This window comes from Anser anser (genome assembly GCF_964211835.1).
Source record: "Anser anser genome assembly, chromosome: Z".
NCBI lineage: Eukaryota > Metazoa > Chordata > Aves > Anseriformes > Anatidae > Anser > Anser anser.
Genome location: NC_139723.1, coordinates 6,029,088 through 6,051,301, shown reverse-complemented (window position 1 = coordinate 6,051,301; position 22,214 = coordinate 6,029,088). Strand labels below are relative to the sequence as shown.

Sequence of the window (22,214 nt, the reverse complement as noted above, 5' to 3'; positions counted from 1 at the left end):
AACAAGCCAAATTTCAAAACAATCTGGGTCAATCAGTGCAAATTTGTACTTTTGGAATTTTGAGGACTTGGAATATTTTGAAGTTTTAGATTAGTTCTGTAAACTCTAGCTCTAGATGGGCTCTGTACATAATTGCAGAAAGACTCCCAATGCTCATCACATTTTACAGAAATGAAGTTCTGAGACAAGATAACAAAACCAAAATATTCTGTTAATAAAAAATATATATTTATTTGTTATATCTGCTACTCCTTCCTCCTCGTGATTTTCCTTCACTGCACTGTGGGCTCCTCTCCACGGGCTGCAGCTCCCCCCAGACCCCCTGCTCCTGCGTGGGCTCCTCTCCACGGGCTGCAGCTCCGGCCCGGGGCCTGCTCCTGCGGGGGCTCTCCATGGGCCGCAGCCTCCTCCAGGCCACATCCACCTGCTCCACCGGGGGCTCCTCCACGGGCTGCAGCGTGGAGATCTGCTCCGTGTGGGACCCGTGGGCTGCAGGGGGACAGCCTGCTCCACCAGGGGCTCCTCCACAGGCCGCAGGGGAACTGCTGCTGCCTGCCTGGAGCACCTCCTGCCCTCCTGCTGCACTCACCCTGGGGGCTGCAGGGCTGGTGCTCACTCCTCTCTCTCCCAGCTGCTGTTCCGCAGCAGTGTTTTTTTCTGTTGTTGTTGTTGTTTTCTGTTTGTTTTTCCCCTTTCTTAAATCTGCTCTCACAGAGGCACAAAAAACATCACTTACTGGCCCATCTCTCACCAGTGGCAGGCCCTTATCTAACATGGGGCAGCTTCTGGATGATTCTTGCAGAAGTCACCCCTGTGGCCCTCTGCTACCAGAACCTTGCCATATAAACCCACTACAACATGTTACCTCATTTTGCATATCACAATATTAATAACCTTACTCTTACACAGCAGAACTGATAGTAACTACGAGTCTCATGTTGATCATCACCACAAATAGCTTTTCTTATGAAGTACATGCACTTTTGAAGATCATCATGGGAGGGTATGGACACTGTACTGGCATTCCCTAAAAATAAGGGCATAGCTTTGATTTCAGAGTACCATTATCATTCAGAAGTGTTTTAACATAGCCCTTCTGCCATACCAAATAACATATACAGGTTCTCTGTGCATTTACATGCAAACAAAAGATTAACTTCTTCTGCTCCTCTGGAATGACATCCATTGACTAGAAACAAGAATAGTTCATTATCTTTGGACATACTGTCATTTAAGTCTCCTCAGTTAAATTAAAGAGGTTATAAAATGTCTGTAGGCAAACAGAAATCTAGCCAAAAACAATAACATACTGTTTGGAAAAAGAAAAAACATCATGTCATTTATTTAGTTAGTTACTTACAATTTGCCTTGAAAAAGAATCACTAGAATGAACTGCTGAGGGCAGGCTGGAGTCAGGGAAAATATTAATACATGGAAAGAACGGCACAGAAAAGCACTATACATCAGCAGAACACTCTCCGCACCTGTGTTTTCTGAAGCAGTCTCATGGCCAAGTCCTACTCAGGACCTGAATTACTGCTCCACTCAGTCTGAGACTTGACAAGACTACCCCCAAAGATCATATAGCATCAGGCACAAGATGAAGAAATAAAATAAGCTCATTCTTTATGTGCATCAAAGAGCATAAATCCATAAAGTCAGCAGCTGCTGCTGACCCTTTCAAATCTAAATCACAGATTAAGGAGGAATTCAGATCCAGACTTTGTTTAATGAGGTCATCTTTTTTTGCTTACCATAAATTCAAGCATAAACTGAAAGCTGATCTGTACTTGTGCCTTACATATGGAATGAAGATGCCTCAAAATGAAAGAGGCCTCGAGGCTACAGGACACCTGAGCAAGTGACCTGAAATTTCCTTTGAAGTAAAGAGCTAGGTAACCTTCATAGGTGATCAGCTGAGAAATTGTGAGAAATATCCCAATAATTTTCTAAGACAGGCTCTCTTGTGAAGCTAATTTGTTTGCAGTTGCGACGGTGGGTGTCCTGCAAGCAGGAGCATGCAATGGAAGTGTAGCATTGCCCTATATCCCCTACTACCCAACTCTTGATTCCTCCTGTCTCCTCACTGGCTGAGTACTACAGCTTCACAACCTACCTGACACTTGTTACTGTGCCCTGTATGTACAGTTTTATTTGACCAGCCTTTGTTTTCCCCATTTCTTGGAACTGGAGGGGCCCGTGATTTTGTAGCTTCTTGTTCTTGCTGATTCCACACCTCTTTGTCTTGTTTTTCTTAGCCATCCTCCTTATTTTGTGACAGTGGGACCTTCCCCTGTCCCCTTATCTGCTTACCGTACCCCCCACTGTTACAACTGCTCAATCACTTTTGAATATACAAGGTTAGTGGAATTTTTCCACTGCAAAAACACAACTTTAATTCTTACACTATGATCCAAGGCTTAGTTCTGAGAGAACAGTTGTATAATCACAGCTCAAACTTCTGATAAATTTGCTCAGTTGTCAGAAAAAAAGCTATGAAAAAGCCCATAAACTACAGGCATGAAAGATGAGAAAGGTAGAATTAGATAACGGCAAAATAGTTATGAAAAGAACAGTTAGCAGGTCAAGATTTCAAGAAGAGAAAAAAAATAGCACAAAAAGGTTCTTAGAAACATAATAAGTGGATTCATAAGAGCAGGCACAGAATGCTAACAGAAGAAAATAAGACAAATAGAGCAAGTGGTTATTTCATTCTTGCTTTACTCTTGGAAACCTAGGGAAGGAGAAAAAGTGCATATTCAGTGACTTTTTAAATAGGAATCAAAATTAAAATCCCTTTCCAGTTCAAAAGTTATTGTTCTGATAATTGTTTGGGATAAAAGCATCTATATAGCTCCAAATTGTGGATGGCTATGGATTTTTAAATTTATTTCATATCAGTACATATCTATAATTAGATGAGAAAGAGAAAACTTTAAGTAGAATATATGTGCATATATATAAGCTTACCATATGATAAAATTATTTTTTTCATGTAATGGGAATATAAAAATATAAACAACCAGAGGCAGTTGGTATCTAACTGTAAAATATGTTTTTTATATTCACAGTGCAAAAGTGAATTGTTGGATGAATCTTTCAACAGTGTCAAAGAAATTAAAAACTACAAACTAACATAAATAAATTTTATCATAATCTCATGTAGCACCAACCAAGGTTTGCCTCCATACAACACCCAGACATTGTCTTACTAATGAAATGTTTAACCAAAAGAGCAAGAGAGGTGAAAAAATATTTATACTCTCAACGAATATATTTTTCTTAGTGGGAGGCGAAAGAATAAACACCACACAAAGCACAATAAATAAAACCTGAAAGCGTTCATTATATTGTCACTTCCCATTCCAAGCGTTTTAACAGATAAAATATTTGTGTGCACTTTGGAGATTAATTGACAGAAGTATGTATTGCTATTTTACTTTTATCAAGACACCAGTTCAGATACACCCATAAACATGGGTTCACCTATAAGGCCATTCTCAGTTTGAAAAGCACTTCAGCAAATACTTGAATACCACACATTCGTACAGCAAAAAGCCTTCCTGAATCCAGGCTTGAATAGTAACACAAAACTCAATCTGAAGCTGTTGATCCCATGGATATTCAATAACCACTCCACTAACTATATAATTTATGTCCTTAGTCTCTTTCTCATCTATTTTTTCCCAAACAGACTTCCATGATGTATTTACCTGCAGCCACAGTCCTCTGCTTCACTACTCCTACTTCCATGAAACCACTGTCCACGTATCATAGAATCATAGAAACATTAGCTATCGTAACTAGCCTGGAGGAGAAGAGGCGAGTGAAGGAGAAGGGGGGAGTGAACAAGGGGGAAAGACCATCTCTGCCTGTCCCCTTCACAGATTGGCTCCCTGAAGAAAAAGGGTCCTCAAAATATCCTCTCCTGAGGTAGCCTATGCCAAGGATACATGGACCATCCGGGCCAGTCCCAATAAGGTGCTTTTGCCACTCATTCCCAGTTAGGCTCAGGCTGGTATAGGCCTCAGGGATTTCCTGATGCCCTTATGATATTTTTCTCTTCATCTTCCTGTTCCTCTGATGGCCCAGCCACTTTGGAGTAGCCTATCTCGTCTTCTTCTCCCTCCCCACACCGAGTAGGAGTTCCTCTGCTTTCTAAACAACCTGACTTTCTCATCCCTTTTTAAAAAGCGGCGTGATGTTTCCCTTTCTCCACTCACCAGGGACATTGCCCGACTGCCAGGACTTTTCAACTACGATGGAGAGAGGCTTGGCCACTACATCAGCCAGTTCCCTCCGCACCCTGGGATTCGTGTCATCAGGTCCCACAGACCTGTACCTGTTGTTTAGATTCATCAGGTGGTCTCGAACCTGCTCTTCGCTTACAGTGGGTGGGACTTTGCTCCCCCAGCCTCCATCTACGGGTTCAGGGAAATGAAAGACTTGGGAAGCCTGCCTACCAGTGCAGACGGAGGCAAAGAAGTTGTTGAGTACCTGAGCCGTCTCCATGTCTGTCTTCACCAAGTACTCAGCTAGAGAAGCTCACTCCTAGGATAAGAAATTAGCCACCTCTAATTGCTTACACACTCTTATTTTCACCCCTCAGTCTATTTTCACAAATGTTAGAGGTGCATGGTGGCCCTCGGGGACTCCTCCTGTCACCCCAGTGTAGCAGCCCGAAGGAAGCTGGGTCCTCTCTTGTGCTGTTCCTCGAGGCCCTGTACAGAAGGGATGCCACCTCCGGCACAAGGGCTGGGGGATGGGAAAGAAGCACTCACACAACCCCTGAGAGTTGGCAACAGAGTGGTTTATTGCCAGGATGTCTTGCAGGTAAGCCTGCGGCACGTCCATGGTGTTTGGGGGCTCCAAGCTAATGCTTGGGATGGAGCCTGCGTGATGACGAGTAAGGGGCTGGCCGGACACTCCTGCGACGCTCTTTGTGCGCTTGGAGAGCAGAGAGCAAAGACATGCCACGGGAGTCCCAGGTCTGTTCTGGACGAGGTGGATCCACTTCCATCCAAACATCCTTTGGAGGAACAGGAAGACGAAGAGGAAGATATCATAAGGGCATCAAGAACTATCCGAGGCCTCTACCAGCCTAAGCCTAACTGGGAATGGTTAAGTAGTTGGTTAACAAAGTTAACCACCTACTTAGGAATACCATCCAGATACCATCCAGAGATCTGTTCTGAAGCAGGAGAGTTACGAGTGGCAGGCAGTGTGGGAGGATATGAGCAGGCATCTAGAGCAGTGGACACCTCCAGCGCTTTGGAAGCTCACCTCTGAACAGGTGCAAAATCTTAACAAAATGGCAGAATGAAAAAGGTGTGTCATCACCCTGGCAATTCCAGAGAGACACAAATCACTGCAACGTGCTGGGGCTTGGCCCAATGCAATTGCTCACCACCCGCCGACCGATGCCCAGCCTGCCCCGAGCAGCCGGTACCCCTGCCGTCCCCCAGCCTGCCACCCCACAGTACTTGTCCAGCATGACGCCAGATGGTACGGAATACCCCTTTGGCCAGTTGGGGTCAGCTGTCCTGGGTCTGTCCCCTCCCAGCTCCTGCTGCACTCTGTCTGGCAGGACAGAGCGAGAAGCTGAAAAGTCCTTGATTCACTGTAAGCACTGCTCTGCAACCCAACCAGTCAAACAGCAGTGTGTTATCAACATTATTCTCATCCTAAATCCAAAGCACAGCACCCTACCAGATACTAGGAGGAAAATTAGCTCTATCCTAGCCAAAACCAGGACACACCACAGCACACGGTACGGAATATCCCTCTGGCCAATTGGGGTCACCTGTCCTGCTTCTGTCCCCTCCCAGGTCCTCCTGCACGCCCAGCCTCCTCGCTGGCAGGGCAGTGTGAGAAGCTGAAAAGTCCTTGACTCAGTGTAAGCACTGCTCTGCAACAATTCAAACAGCAGTGTGTTATCAACATTCATAGAATCATAGAAACACAAGGTTGGAAAGGACCTACAAGATCATCTAATCCAACCGTCCTCCTATCACCAATACTACCCACTAAGCTACTACATCATATCTCATAGCGCCTTGTCCAGGCTTTTCTTGAACACCGCAAGGGATGGTGACTCCACCATCTCCCTGGGCAGGCCGTTCCAGTGCCTGACCACTCTTTGCGAGAAAAAGTTTTTCCTGATATCTAATCTTAACCTCCCCAGTCACAACTTGTGGCCATTTCCTCAAGTCCTATCATTAGTTATCTGAGAGAAAACGAGACCCCCCTCCTCATCACAAGCTCCCTTCAGGAAGTTGTAGAGTACAATGAGGTCTCCCCTGAGCCTCCTCTTCTCCAGACTAAACACCCCCAGCGCCCTCAGCCACTCCTCACAAGACCTGCATTCCAGACACCTCACCAGTTTTGTTGCCCTTCTCTGGACACGCTCGAGCACCTCGATGTCCTTCGTGTAGTGAAGGGCCCAAAACTGAACACAGCACTCGAGGTGTGGCCTCACCAGAGCCGAGTACAGGGCGACGACCACCTCCCTGGTCCTGCTGGCCACACTGCTTCTTCTACAAGCCAGGATGCTGTTGGCCTTCTTGGCCACCTGGGCACACTGCCGGCTCATGTTCAGATGAGCATCAGTCAACACCCCCAGATCGTTTTCCTCTGCACAGCTTTCCAGCCACTCTGCCCCAAGCCTGTAGCGCTGCATGGGGTTGTTGTGGCCAAAGTGCAGGACCCGGCACTTAGCCATGTTGAACCTCATCCCATTGGCCTCTGCCACTGACCCATTCTCTCCAGGTCCCTCTGCAGGGCCTTCCTACCCTCCGGCAGATCGACGTTTCCCCCCAGCTTAGTGTCATCTGCAAACTTACAGAGGGTGCACGCAATTCCCTTATCCAAATCATCAATAAAATATTTAAGAGGATGGATCCCAACACCGACCCCTGGGGAACACCACTGGTTACCGGTCACCAGCTGGATTTAATTCCATTCACCACCACTCTCTGGGCCTGACCCTCCAGCCAGCATCAAGTACTCCAGAGCTAGAGTTGAATACTGTAGTTTAAGGCACTGCTGTGAACTTTTTCGGTTTTGAGTTCTTCTCTTACAGGGCCTGCGCTCTGCACAAAACCTTCTTAAGTCTTATTACTAAACAGGAGACTTTACTTCCTACATTTCATATTTTGTTTGGTGTTTATAGTCTATCCGCACAAGTAAACAGACCTTTTTACATTCAAACTGGCATACAGCATTTACCAATCACACTGATTTTTTGAAGGGAATGGTTTTAAGGAAGGGACAGCGATTTAGTGTTCTTTGCTTATTTAAAGAGAAAATAATCTCAGTTATGCTGTAGATATGTATGTATATACACATAAATATATCTGTACAAGCACGGGTAAAGAAGCATATTTACTGGAAAATAAACTAGCAAATGGCTCCTCTTTGGCGTGTAAAAAAGAGTTATATAGACTGAGACACCTTCACAAAGAGAAGAAGGTCTCATCACCCACAAAAGGACAATATGGAGCTATCCTGCAGACTGATACAGAATATAAACGTCTGCTACAGCAGAATTGCCAAGTCTTTCCTTTCAACAACACTCAGACTGTAAGCACAGTTCCATTAATGGGAAGCTAGAAACCCAATGAAAGACTCCCCGCTGGACTACAGCTGGGATAATGTCAAGCCTTGGCCTTGTTTCTTCATATGAGTATGTTGAGACGGGTCCTACAACAGCCAGAAGGTTACGTGTTCACTGATACTGGACAACTGCTTATGGACATCGAAAACACCAAAAGATGAAATGGGCCCAAGTGACTAGGACTTGAAACAGACTTTGGATTTGGGAAAAAGATAAAACACAGAATATATTTTAATTCTGGTCATGTGACTGGCAGAAATAGTTTTTGGTATACATCCTCAGTCTCAAGAGACAAAAAGTTCCTTCATCTCACACTTCAGACATAACTTAATAGGAAGCGCTTCTGGTAGCAAGGGTCTCCAGGCCCTGCTCCCCATTCTGAGGCAACCAGTTTAGCCAGAATTAACTACGTTTAAGTGCTGCCGGAATAGTAGGAATCAGGTGAGTATAACAGACTAACAATCTGCTTGGGTTTGTGTAGTTTTAAATAAGAATAAAACTTTATTCATCTTGTATTCTGATCAAGACAGGGCATAAATAACCTTTGATTCAATCTGACTGCCTATAGATAAGGAAAATGAGATTTTTCTGCTTCAGATTTCCTCGATTTCAAGTCCGGTTATTTTTGCAGACAAGAACTACTTGCTCAACAGTAATATGACATTCTTGAGCTGGATTAAATACACTGTATTCTTGCAAAGTTAGCCATTTTTACACTTGAGTAGTCAAAGCAAAAACTGCAAGTATCATACAACTCCAGTCAGGAGTCAAGTTTCCAGCTGTGAAATGAAATTCCGTGAAGCAATTGAGTATGTGCAGTAGAAAAATAATAATAATAATAATAATAATAATGCTATCCCCATGTCTAGCCTGTAATAATTCCCTTATATAAAATGTATTGAATTCTCATTCACAAAATTAATTGTTTCAAAGGAGAGAGCTGGACCCTAGCAACAAGCTGCTGAAACTATCAAATTCTTCAGAGAAGCTTTGCACAGATTTCTTCAAGACACAGAGTAAGATGAAGATGACACATAAAAAAAAAAAAAAAAAAAAAAAAGTACCTTTCAAGCAACAGAAATTTTTCACGGTGCTTGATAAATAAATACACCGAACATTTGATAATTTAGAGCCATATAGGATGAAAAATGTCAGTAAATTCACTGAAAATCAATTCCAGGGTGTATTTCTTCAGAAATTTAAGAGGATTTTTTTTTTTAATTTTGTGAGTAAATATTGGGTTGATTAAAGAAAAAAAAAAGTAAATGTTTAAGTAAAGCTCTGAATAGAGATTTTGGAGTTTCAGGTTCTACACAGCCTTCATGCAAGGTACTGGATGCATCCTCAGGGCCTAATACTCAAACGTTAGTATCTCCATACTGTCATGAATGCTCAGGCGTCAATCTCCACTTGCATCCAAACTCACCTTCGTCTGCGTGCTGGTTCACAAGCTTGACTGGGAGAACCCACTGGCTTCCAGACTGTGAAAAGAAAGGGGGAGAAAGACTGTATGGCTAGAGCCGTAACACCACTCCTTCTCACAGTCAGGCCACGTCAAAGGAAACCAACACACATGTTCTAGCCTCATTTCTCTTCCTGCTGGGCTTGCAGTCTGTCTCATTATCAAGCTGTCCTGTCTCTCCCAGATTTAGCATTCTATTATTAAACCCATACCCTGAGGAGTACAAAAAGTCTTTTCACTTCTAGAGAGCATTTCTAGGCATTCTGTCAGACGATTGATCAGTGTCAAATGAGCGTACAGAGAGTTTAGTTTAAGCATTCTTAGATAAGAAAGGCAAATCTGCATTTTCATAACACCAGGTGCCTGTTTCAGGACCCAAGGTAGTGCCATCCTTAATAGGGATCTGCATTAAATTTAAGCAGAGAGACTGCCACGGTCTTTTAGCAATACACAACTTCCTTACACAGCAAATAGTTCAAGCAGAAGGGTCTGAGCTCTAAGGCTCTCTGAAGATCAATCCCTTTGGACTCCTGCAGCGTTAGGTAAAAGATGTACTGACATCCAGACATGGACAAACCAGGTTCTAGCACAGACTGGTGTCCAAGAGCCTATTCGTCAGAAGCCTTAAAGAATGACCCTCCTGAGTGCTTAGCCTTCTACAACAGACCAACAACAGAACAGTTTCCACAACAAAGTTTGTGCAAAGCTGCAAACACAGCTCAAGAGCCAAGTAACTGATTTTTTTTTTCCTAATGGGAATGTTAAGCACATCATTTGCCACAGCCTGTGGCAGCAATCTGTTCTTGTGACGTATTCAGGTGACTTCCTGGAAGGTAAACTGGATTTTGTTTCTGTGTGAACTCTACTCTGGAATGCACTGTGCATGTTTTTTCTCCCCCACAAAAATATGGAGATATCTTTCTAGAAGAAGGCAATGTTTACTTTGTTCACACTAAGGTACAAAGGAACAACTGTATCCTATGTTGAGTTTATATGGCAAGTTTTCAGGAATGGAGGGCTGCAGCATTGTGAGAGTTCAGAGCCCAATTCCAGCTGACTCCAGCAGGGTTCTTGGGCTGTGTTTGCAGCAATGCACAGCCTTTGTTGTGGAAATCCAGGAAACTATGGTTAGGCGATAGCTGAAAACATTTTGAAAATACGTTTGTACTAAATAAATTATCCTGTTAGTGCTTGTAGTGATGCAAAGCATCTTCTTTATCACTCCATTTGAACTTCATATTTAATCACAGAATGGTTTGGGCTGGAAGGGACCTTAAAGTCCACCCAGAGCCAACCCCTGCCACGGGCAGGGACACTTCCCACCAACCCAGGCTGCCCCCAGCCCCATCCAGCCTGGCCTTGGGCGCTGCCAGGGATGGGGCAGCCACAGCTTCTCTGGGCAAATCATTACTGCCTGATTTTTTTTACCTTTTTTTTTTTTTACCTGATTTTTAATGAATCATTACTGCCTGAATTACACAGCAAATTCACAAATAAGTCCAAAATTCAACTCACTATCTCTTCAACATGCCTGACTGCTGACTGAATACAGCCAGTTCGTAAACAAATATAAAAAAAAAAATCTGTGTTTTGGCAGACAATAGCTCTTTGTTGACCTCATAAGCAAAGGTGTAAAGTGACCTAGTGATGTTGACACACAGCATAAAGTAGAGACCATCGGTCTATTTTGCATTCAACATTTTGAACAGTTGATATTTCAAGATAATGATTATGTATAGATGATACATTCAATTTAGCCAACATATTACAAAAACATTCTTAAAAACCAAAGTTTAGAGCAGAGATCAAAAGCAGACAGGTCAGTGGAGAGAGCGAATTGCTCTCCAGTAAACAAAATATCTTGACTGAACTGAGATGTTAGTAACTGAATCAAAGTAAGATAAGAAATACACATAGTTTAAGGTGCCATATTTACAGGAGGGAGAAATACTGCTTCTGGAAAACAAAAAGGAGACTCCTGGGACTTCATATTAAATGGTGCAGTATAACTGTAAATGCTGCTTCTCTTTTCTTTAATATATATATTAGTATATATATATACATTGCAGATACACACACACACACGTATATATAGGTTTATAGCTATATATGTAACAATAAGATCACTGTGAAGCAATAGAGCCACGTTAGCCTTGTCCTCTAAAGAACCCTCAGTACAGAGGTTAACAATAAGCAAACCACCCAATCGGTATCATCACTACCACAGAATCAATGAGTATTTCAACACATTGTCAGAGGAGCTCCACTTGCCCCAAGGGAAAGCAGAGCAGCTCACTATTTCTCCTTACGACTGTCAGTAGATGGACAAACCATCTTCCTCAAAAAAAACGCTGCAGATCAAGAGAATGTATTTTAGAAGTAGGCTTTGATGGAAGATCCAGCTCTGAGCCCTGAGAACTAAGATATTAAATTCTTTTTAAATCCTCAGCAATGTCAAAACTGAAATCACATAATTTCACCTCCTGTCAACACTGACATGTCTGCTTAGGGTATCTCAAAAATACTTTTTAGAAACACCAGCTACTACTCTTTTATCAATGTAATTCTGAAGTAATTCCATTGGCAGCATCCTTGTAAAACACACAGTTAAAAGCTGTTGTGTATGGACTGTCACAAGTGAATTTATAGTCTGACAACACAGAAACAAGAAAAATGAGAGTAATACTTGCTTAACCGATGAACAATCTACTGCTATTAAGGAGAGAAATTTAATAATACAGAGAGCTATTGCTTATGACTAACTACAAGTTTCTGAACACGTCGAACCAGAAAGTGCATGCTGAATGTATTTAAAACAACAGTAACTAGAGATGTAACTGCATTGGTCTAATAAATTGCAGGCAGATTCAGTTTGGCATTTTTTTTCATAAAGAATATAAAAATCTTCCTTTTTCCACCTTCATTTCCATTTATTTTAACTGCAATTTTTTGTTGGTTTCATTTCTTTTTTGTTGTTGTTTTTTTTTTTTTTGAAACCAGGTGTTTGTGGTTTTGTTGTTGTTGTTTTGTTTTCTTTGAAACTGAGTGTTCTCACAGAAATACTAACCAGCTAATCAGTTTAAATATCACGGGACAATGAGCCTGCAATCAGCTCAGGTTTTCATAAGTCCCACTCAAATTAATTGCAGCTCTCTTTTCCCTTATTCCCCAAAACATTATGCAATAACACAATAACATTGGTCTAAATTCAGAGGTGAACAGAAGTTTAAGCAAATGGCACTTCAGCTGCCACATCATTCCCTAGATATCCCACTTGCAGGTTACGTCTATGCTGCAGTCCCTGTACAATAACCACTTGCTTTCACGCCTCCTCTGCACTCTGTTATCTGATCTTTGCGTAACACTGCCAGAGCTCTACTGCCTGCCAGGCTGGTCACAGCAGAAGCACTATTTCAGACACCATCGTGAAGACACTGGTCAGTGGGACTCCTGCCTCGTGGCACAAGTTTAGTCTCCCAGGCACTCGTCTTCCTTGAGTCATTGGCACCTGCACGGTGCATGACCGCTCAGCTCCCCCTACAAACACAAGCAAAACAGATTAAGTGTGTGTCCTCTGTAGCAGGCAAGCTTACAGGCAGCCCCCTCAGCCTCCTGTCTAACAGCTTCCAGCTCTGACCATCTGCCTCCTCTACCCTTAAGCAGTCCTGACACATTCTTGGTGCAAGGATGTGCTGTCATCGGCTGGAGCACGCATAACATCTAAAGGACTTGATCGCTTCTCAGCAGGCCGTGCTCCTTCCACAAGGCTTACATCATCCTCACACTGTATCGGTCTTCATAATGAGGAAAGATGCTACATCCCTGTCAACCTCAACCATGAGCCTCTGCATTTCTTCACACTGTTTTAAATCCAGTTAGTTTCACTTCAGGTGAACAAACATACCCTTTTATTGCCAGAACCACTTTTCACCAGGTACACATAAAAAACTTTGGCAGGTGATTATTCACATCCCATACTGTGGAGTAAGCTCAGCAGCCATCAAGATTTTATTCTGAGTAACAGTCAGAATGCCACACACATATTTTCAAAGCTTTTAACAGTTTAGATTCTTTTTTTTTTTCATTTTTTATTAGACTACTTAAAATACACAAAAATAAATAAATGAAGAGCAAAGGACAAACAGTCCACGCTAATGATAATCATACTTCCACCAACACAAATTCTCACTGCAAACTACTCCACACATTTTAACTATTACTTTTGCAGTCTCTTTAGCCTGGGCAAACTTCATTCCCCTTGTTACGCTCAACCTAATGTTCAAGGGCAGCCTAATTTGCCCAATTAAATCCAGAGGTAATCACACAGAACACAGAGCTACCATGATTAAAAAAAAAAAAAAAAGGAAGGAAGGAAAAAAACAACCATTAATCACAGTTTTCAAATGTTTCTCAATCTTTCTTTCCCATACATTGTAATTTCTTTTTCATGGTGATTACAGGAACTTTGTAGTATCCTTTGTCAAATATATTTGAAAGTGACCAGAGGGTTCAGATTTTATCCAAGGAGGCATATAAATATTCACACATAGCATAATAACATTAGCTTCACTTAGGCTGTAAACATGACAAAAAAAATACATAACATGAAAAACTCAGGAAGCTAGGTAAAATTTTGAAGGTTATCCTTAAGCCCAGCTCCCTCTTCGTACCATACTTCACCATCGAGTACTAAAGTGTTACTTTTAAGCTAAGATCTCCAAATGTCTGGAGTTTAAGATATATTCCCTTATGATCTTTTACTCAGATTTATCAATACTTACTTTAGGCATAGTAAATAAATAGGTATCACTAATCTGCTTTAAAGTGTGGTGGAAGTTTTTGTTGTTGTTGTTTTTTTAATTAAAGTACATATACTGGAACAAGCTGTAATCTGCACATAGGTGTCTAAACATGCGAGTGAAACTGACAGTTGACATAATTCAGTATGCTTGACAGGAATGCCTGTATTGATGTAAAGCACCTCTTCCTACCAATAGCATTTGTATTCACGCTATGTATGTGATACCACTTTACCACGTATAAAGTAGGTCAGGTTTGGTACACTAATAAGCCCTTTTCAATTCACTGTACATCAACCTCTTGATTTGGAATTTTGAGTATAATTTGGTCTCTTAACTATGCACAGGAAAAAAAATAAAAATAATAATTAAAAAAAAAAAAAGGTCTTCCTAGGTAGGTCAAGACCTGCTTCAAAACTCAACAGCATTTATGCATTACACCAGGCTTTTCAGTTAACCCAGAACCCCAGACTATCACAGACTTTAGCCTACTATAATATATACTGCCTTGACACAATACTGGAAGAAACAGTAAGACAACTTCTAATCCCTCTGACAGGGAAAAAAAAAAAAAAAAAAAGAGAGAACAAAAAAAAAAATTATCCATAAATCCTTTGTTAAATTCTATACACAAAAAAAAGAGAGAGAGAGGGAGAGTACAAATGAGGCAGAAAAATTAAGGGCATTTGGGGTTATTATTAGCTACGTAAATTGAGCATTGCACCTGCAAATATATTTAGGATAAACATGATGATTGCAGGGCTCACAGATTTTCCAATAGCCAGAAAAAGTTTTAGCAACCAAGCCAAGACTGTTACAATGAGATAGTTCAAAATGCAAGCAATTACAATGGTTCTCACTGTAATTATAAACCATTTCTGTCTTGGTGTCTCTGACAACAAAAAGGGAGCTTTACATACATCATTTTACAGGAAGACCTCAAAACTGGATGAATACTGTAAAGGAGCTCTGACTTACCCTTTACATGACAGATTCTTGCAAAGCCTCTAAAATAGATTCCATATAACAAACATTCCAATACCTATTTTATGTGAACTTCTGTGAGATACAATTAAAGGGCTGTAAGAGGCTGTCAATTTAAGGGGTGAAAGGGCTTTGAGGTTAATGAAAAAGTCTGTTAGGGTAAAACATTATTGTCAGACGCTCATTTTTGCCTGTGAACCATGTTTTTGCATATACAAATGAGACTTCACATCCATAAGGAATCATTTATATGAAGAAGCAATTTTTGAAAAATCCCCCATTGTGTTAAGATAATTTATCTAGGTACATTGAAATAATGTCACTAAGCACTACCAGCTAGATCTACGTTCAACCTGCTTTCATAAGCAACATTTAATCCATAAATGTATGCCCAACTTCTTATAATACCTGTATTCTTCAGAAAGATTTGATGCTACAGTCTTTACAAGTGACTTGTCTGCCTAATATTCAGGAATGCCACAAAGAAGTTCCTATGACTTTCATAGTTGTGATTTAAGAATATGAATTACACTGGTACTATGTTACTTCTAATTGCAATCCTAACAGTAAACAAACTGGTACAAATAGTAAACAAACTAGAGCAAACAGACCAAATTTGAACACACAGACCCTCTTTCAGGTTTCAAACAGAGAAACCATAGCATTTCAATTCAGGTTGAAAATAGAAAATCTAACTGCTTATTTCTGTTTAATGTTCTTTAACGTTTATGTCTGATACAATAATTGTAAAATGTCATTAATGTTAATTACACAATTCTAAACAAATCTTGAGCTGTATATGTGGAGCAGCAATTGATAAAAACAAAACAAAAAGGCAGATGGCTCACACAGAAGTGTGAGGTAGACTTTTGCATGTAAAGATATTCCAGTACAAAAAGATATCCCAATGATTTTATCCTCTTGATTGTAACATGTCAGGATAAATTGAAACCTGCATATAGAATCACAACATACTGTAACATCTATCAGAGTAGTATCTTAGCTTGAATATCATCAAGGATGATCCTGGGAAATAAAATTTATAATTGCACTGAACATTAAGAATCTGCAACTCAGTAGATAATTAATTTGTGCATGTAATAATATTCTCATGTCTTAATCCCAAATAATCTCTCAATTCTCCTTAGGTGACTACATGTATTCATTACTGAAAGTACAGTTGTACAAACTTTTTGCCTAAATAAAGTGATGCAGCTACCAAGAAAAGCACAAATTCTATCCCCTCCCATTTCCAGCTTTAAATTGCTACAACTATTCTACACCTTTCTGTGGACCAGCATAAGATTTTGTACAGCTACATAGTGAACTGGATCTGTGAAATGGTCCACTCCAAAAAAAAAAAAAAAAAGACCTGGCAAAACAACCATCATCCTTTGAACTAGGACTTACATAAGTTACTTTCAGTCTGTATATATCTTCAGAAGTTACTGCATCAGTTTCAGACCTGACAAAAGGCTTGCACATCTGAAAGCTTAGCAGTTTTTAACAGCTATAACCAAAATAAAATATTAAAAGATCTCACCCCTTGCAGTGACATTCTGTCACAAGCATCCTTATACTAACAATGTCTACAACTGTATTGTAACTGTTTCCACAGGACAACTCCTCTTACTAGTTGATTTTACTTTCCAGTGACTTACAGGGGATCTTTGGAAGCAAAGAAAGTAACTTCTTAAAGTAAGAATTATATTAAACTATCAGTCTTTCTTTTCATTTCCAGTTTTTCAGCCTTTCATTGTGTTAAATACAGATGCTTCACAAGCTATCACTTCTTTTTTCAGTTGATGATCCCCATATCATTTTAATACTATTCTTTCTTCATGTTCTTAATATATTTTTAAAGTTCAGAATATTCACTTTGCTAAAAAATAGACCTGTCATATATAACGTAAGCTAAATTACTGTTATGAAAGAAACTCTTCTACAGTTGTGAAATTAGAGTGAGACACTGGTAAATTATCCTATTTCCATCACGGATATTTCTGTTAGCCTACACCTTTGCGACGAATATGTAACTAATATCAATTATATACCACCTCTTATAGCTTACTTTCAACCTTTCCCTTTCATTATTTGAAATTTAATAATTGCTTGAGCTTATGGTTAATAAGTCAGTTACAGGTGATTCACCCTGACCTTACAACCAGAGGGAGGGAACTTCTAATTTTAACTGTTACACAAAATAGTTTATCTTGCCAACAAATATGTGGGATAATTTCTAAAGAAAACACATTTTCCTATATGTCTTACATAATAGTTGTTTTGTGTCCTAAGGCCACTGTCCATGATACTACTAAAAATGTTGGGAATATATGCTACTAAAATATTTTCATGAAATGCACACAGCCGAACTTAACCACATACAATTTCAGTATTGAAAAATACCCATTTACTTCACTCATAAAACAGGACCGAAAGATCAATATGACCTGTATCTTGGTACCATTTTATCTGTGACTGGCACAAGGAGCTTAGAAACAGATGGCCCTGCTAAGATGTCCCTAAGCTTTCTATGCTTCTTTCATCAAGATCACAAAAGTTAGACATCCAAAATTATCTACTTTAGTTACCTGTTCTTCTTCCTCACTAGTATTTTTCCTTATAGTTCAAGAAAAGCTTTTTTTTTTTGTAGTGAAAAGTGAGCACCAATGAGAAGCAGTACCTGAATTTATAAGAAAGTCATATTCACAAGCAGAAAAACATAATATATAATTGAAGATAAAAAAGATAACCTGAGAAATCTAAACTAATAATTTATTTTTTTAAAGAAAAAAGAATTGTACATATAAAAAGCTGGATATAAATTAAAAGGCTAGATTCAAATATCTCTAAGTTTAAATGCCAGAACGTTCCATTGTAATAATCTGTTCTGGCCCTCTACATAGCACAGGCCAGAGAATTTTACCCAGTAAGTCCATTTGCAAACCCCACAACTGGTCTGTGTGTTAGACAGTATTTTTACAAGGGCACCCATTGGAAAAATTACTATCTCCTACAACAATCCATTCTGACAGCTGATTACCCTCTATAGTATATATATCACTCACCTATATGTAGTATATATATCACTCACAAATATGTAGTATATATATCCCTCATTATAGTATATATATCACATTTATAATAATTTATAAATCACATTTCTAATAATTTGAAAGGTAGTATCTTTCGTTTTCTTTGCCAAAAAGGCAAATGAGTCTATTTCTCTAAACTCTACCTGCATGATTTTCTCAAACCCCGGACTGGATGGCATTACTGTAGCCTGCTAATAGGCTGATGTACTTCATTTCCTAGTTCATATTTTGAAAGCAAACAGATGTGAGTCGTCATATGAATTTCTTCACCAGTAGTGAAACAGCTACACCTGAAAATGCATCTCTGTTTACATCTACATAGAAAAGATCTGCAAACCATCAGCTATTGGAGTAAACTACTATTTCTAATAAAAGCCTGTAACCGTATCACTGTAGGAGTCATCCAGAAGATTTCTGGATTATCTGGAAGTCAGGATACCAAATCTACTGCTTTTGTCCCTTCTAACATTAATCTGTGTGGATATATGCAACATAACCCTAAAAGAAAATGATGACACCTCAACCTATCACAGACTTCTCAGAATTAAGCCGATCAGCAAAACACTGTAGTATCAGGATTCAATATGCATAGGAGGGAGGGTGACTAAACTCTGACAGTGATGGAGTAATATTTTCTACTACAGGCTGCTTAGCATGTTTCTTCCTAACTAATGGCCTTTATGAGTAAAACAAAATCTGTATGTATGAAAGGTCAAAGTCCAGTAACAGCAATATAGTATCGTGTCACCACTCTTCCCACCAGGATGGCTACACCAGCTGCAGTATGCCAAATAGTAAAAATAATAATAACAATAGCATTAGAACAAGAACTGCAATCGAACTCAGTGAATGAAATACCCTTGAGCAAAAACTACACAGTCATGTTAAGCACAGAATAAATTTTAAACCATGTCAATGATTGCTTTGTGCATTTGCTGCCTTGGAGAACAAACTAAAATAAGGAACTGTTTACCTGGTCCTAAGCAATTGGAAGGATCTTGGTCTGGTTGAAAAATTTCACCAGTGAGGTGCCACTGAGCAACACTGATCTACACCTATACTCAGCATCTTTTCAGCAGCAACAAACAACATAGAATCCACTACAGGAAGAGAGAAAAAAAAAAAAGGTAAAAGGGGAAAAAATCCAGGAATTATATCCTTGTAGGTGTCATGGTGACCACAGAAGGTAAGCAGACTACCATGTAAGAAGCAGAGCACCATCGCAGTATTAATTTCAATTAGGAATGGCTTGAGAATGGGTAGAAAGAGGCCTGGCTGGGCTAATCAGCAAGGGAAGCTAGCAGAAACAGGAAAGCATTTTTGAAAAATGAAGAAAAAGAATTGTAAACTCTGACACATAAAATTAAAAACAGAACAAGAGAGAGGAAAACAGCTGAAACACAACTAGCTAAACCACAACTACATCTACCAACTGGAAAATGGTGTGTTAGAGTTCTGTATTGCCTATTAATGGTCAAGGAATAAAGAAGCACTCACAAAAGACAAGTCCACTAAAAATAAGCTTAACTGTATCCTTTGTACTATTACTCACTGCAGAAAAGAAAAAAATGTTTAGGTTGTATGTTGTGGTTTGATCTGGCAGGCAGCTAAGCACCACCCAGCCATTCGCATCCCCCCCACCCTCACTGTGAAGTGGGGGAGAAAAGCTGAAACACAGGGTAAAAACTTATGTGTTGAGATAAAGACAATTTAATAGGACAGAAAATGAAGGGTAAATAATAGTAATGATCAAATAATAAACAAAGCAAGTGATGCACAATGCAATTGCTCAGCACACGCTGATCGATGCCCAGCCATATCCTGAGCAGAAAGTGCACACGTGCATGCGCGCACACACGCAGATTTATTGCTGAGCATGACACCTTATGGTATGGGGCATCCTTTTGGCCAGTTTGGGTCTCCTGTCCTGGTTGGGTGCCCCCCAGCTCCTGGAGTGCCCACAACCTCCTTGCTGGTGGGGCAGTGTGAGAAGCTGGAAGTCCTTGGCTCTGTGTAAGCACTGCTCTGCAACAACTAAAATATCAGTGTGTTATCAACATTGTTCTCATCCTAAATCCCAAACACAGCACCATACCAGCTACTAGGAGGAAAATTAACTCTATCCCAGTTGAAATCTGGACACTTTACAGTCTGCTTTTGTGAAAGACGCAGCACAGCATCTGCATGAAAAGCCTATGGTAGATCTGTGGGCAAAATAAGCACTAACAGATAACCAAGACCAAATTACATGCTCACACAACCCCTAAGAGAAATTATGAAAACCAGCTGAATGACTAATGATTACGTTAAGCTCCCCATTAAAAAGTTCCTTGAGTGGCAACTACAATACACATTTATTCCAAAAGTTTCCAAGAAGAACTACATGATTGTGAGGCTCTAAGCTGTACAGTACATTTTAGTAGATACATAACAATTCTAGAGCAAGCAGGTGTCTGAATAAATAAGATCATGGCCACAGTAGGAGGAGGTGACTAGCGATATCACTTCCATAATGAGAAGCCCTGCATTGCAGATCTCTTGAAGCTCTATGACAACACCAATAAGCATATAGATGAGGATGACTGGGCTCAAAATTCCAATTTCCAAATGGATTTCCACAGAGTCCCTATACAGTCAACAGAACAACAAAGCAAAAAATTTCTGGTTAAAAAAAAAAGTTGGTGATAATTCCTATTTTTGCAAAACACTCAATTATAACTACACAGCTAAATTATATTACAGATAATTCAAGAGCTACATTCCAAAAAAGTCACAGACACATCCTGACACACTTTAAGTATTCAAAAAACTTTTTATGTTGCTTTTCTGTGTCTTCTGCTTGAATAGATTTTGCCTCTCAGTACAACCTGTAATAACAGCTCCTTATTGTTCCTTAATTACCCTATCTTCCAAAACAGATTTTCTAAATAGAAACTAACATAACTACGTCTCACTGCTCAAATTTGCAGTTCAGTTAACCCACCTATACAAACGTGTCATGTTAACAAGCAAAAAAAAAAATCCTGGTTTTAGGATTTTTCCTTAGATACTATGTAATTATGTAGAAAAACTTTCGGAAAAAAAAAAAAAAAAAAGGTTGCGTCCCTGCAACAAGTAAAGAAATTGGAGCATCAAACTGTACTGGGGAGAGAGAGAGGGGGAGAGAAAAAAAAAAAAAAAAAAAAGCATGCCTTTGGAACAACACATACAAAGAAGAAAAGACGGATACAATCGTTTTAGAAATTATTTTGCAGGGTTTGTTATTCCTTTTCCAAACATGAATGGTGTTGATTTTCTCTTGTATTGTCCAACTTTAAGTGTAACCTTCAAAGAATATGCCTGAATATATTCTTGAAAGTTGGCAATACAAAAAATACTTGTTATTATTTACCTCGCCTACATTCCCTTGCCTTTTATCGTTTCCAAACCCATGGCCACCGGTTAAACCGATGCCCAGCGACCTGTGAAAGTGGCCCTGCAGAGACCAAGCACGGATTTTGAGGCGTCTCTGCCGTTTCTACCGCTCTACAAGCGACTGAAAGGACTCGGGATCTACTTTAAAATCTGTCCCCCGACTACTTGCAGGATTATCCTGAGGTAACACTGAGGTTCTATGTGTCTGTCACGCCTACTCCTGTGAGCGGAGTGGCGTACCGTGGTGCCCGTCCCTCGGTGCCCGTCCCTCACAGCCCGCCTCCATTTCCCGCCCCTCACCTGGGGCCGCCGCCACTCCCCTTCCCGCACGGGGCGCGGCACAGCAGCCACAAAATGGCGGCCGGCCTCCATCACCGGCGAACCGCCCGGTGACCCCTCGCGACCAATCACACACCGTCGTTCTGACCACGTGATCACCGCCAGGACTACAACTCCCATCGCGCCTAGCGCTGCTCCTGTTTCCTTCCCCTCCTCCCTGCAGTGCCGCCATTTCCCAGAGGGCGCCGGGCCGCGCTGCGGGAAGGTCGAGCAGGGGGGAGGCGGTTAGCGCTCTGTGTCGCTATCATGCTGGCTGCCGGCGTCCGCAGGTTCGCCACCTCCGCCCTCCGCAGGAGCCACTACGAGGACGGGCCCGGGAAGGTACCGTGAGGGCAATGGAGGAGGCCCCGGCCCGCTGCGGCGCGGCACGAAGGTCGTGGGGCAGGCCTCGGCCCGTGGATGGGGATGGGGGTGCTCGGCTGAGGGAGGGTTGTGAGGGTTGTGGCTGGAGGCAAGCCTGGGACTGACCCCGAGAGCCGAAGGGGGGCCTGCGCTGCCTTGGGTTT

At 40.9% G+C, this 22,214-nt stretch overlaps 1 protein-coding gene and 1 long non-coding RNA gene across 2 annotated transcripts; one reads left to right on the top strand and one right to left on the bottom strand.

Moving 5' to 3' along the window:
* Positions 1–1,375: 1,375 nt before the first annotated feature.
* LOC310889571 (uncharacterized protein) lies at positions 1,376–22,016 on the bottom strand. Its single transcript, XM_083817187.1, has 3 exons — positions 21,670–22,016; positions 9,042–9,096; positions 1,376–5,029 (listed from the first exon to the last, which is right to left on the bottom strand). Exons 1-3 carry the CDS (start codon positions 21,826–21,828, stop codon positions 4,812–4,814), a joined length of 432 nt encoding a protein of 143 aa, XP_083673313.1. The 5' UTR covers positions 21,829–22,016; the 3' UTR covers positions 1,376–4,811.
* On the top strand, positions 9,107–21,616 carry LOC310889572. Its single transcript, XR_014576626.1, has 3 exons — positions 9,107–9,910; positions 16,479–16,558; positions 18,176–21,616. It is a non-coding gene; the product is annotated as an uncharacterized lncRNA (long non-coding RNA).
* Positions 22,017–22,214: the final 198 nt, after the last annotated feature.

What these genes read in the sequence shown, in the direction of transcription:
- LOC310889571 (XM_083817187.1), bottom strand. Translation starts at nt 21,828, where the DNA reads ATGGGAGTTGTAGTCCTGGCGGTGATCACGTGGTCAGAACGACGGTGT. An exon ending in GGGAGTGGCGGCGGCCCCAG is followed by an intron (nt 9,097 to 21,669) that starts GTGAGGGGCGGG and finishes TTCTTTTCACAG; the next exon opens with TCTGGAAGCCAGTGGGTTCT. An exon ending in GAACCAGCACGCAGACGAAG is followed by an intron (nt 5,030 to 9,041) that starts GTGAGTTTGGAT and finishes GTTCCTCCAAAG; the next exon opens with GATGTTTGGATGGAAGTGGA.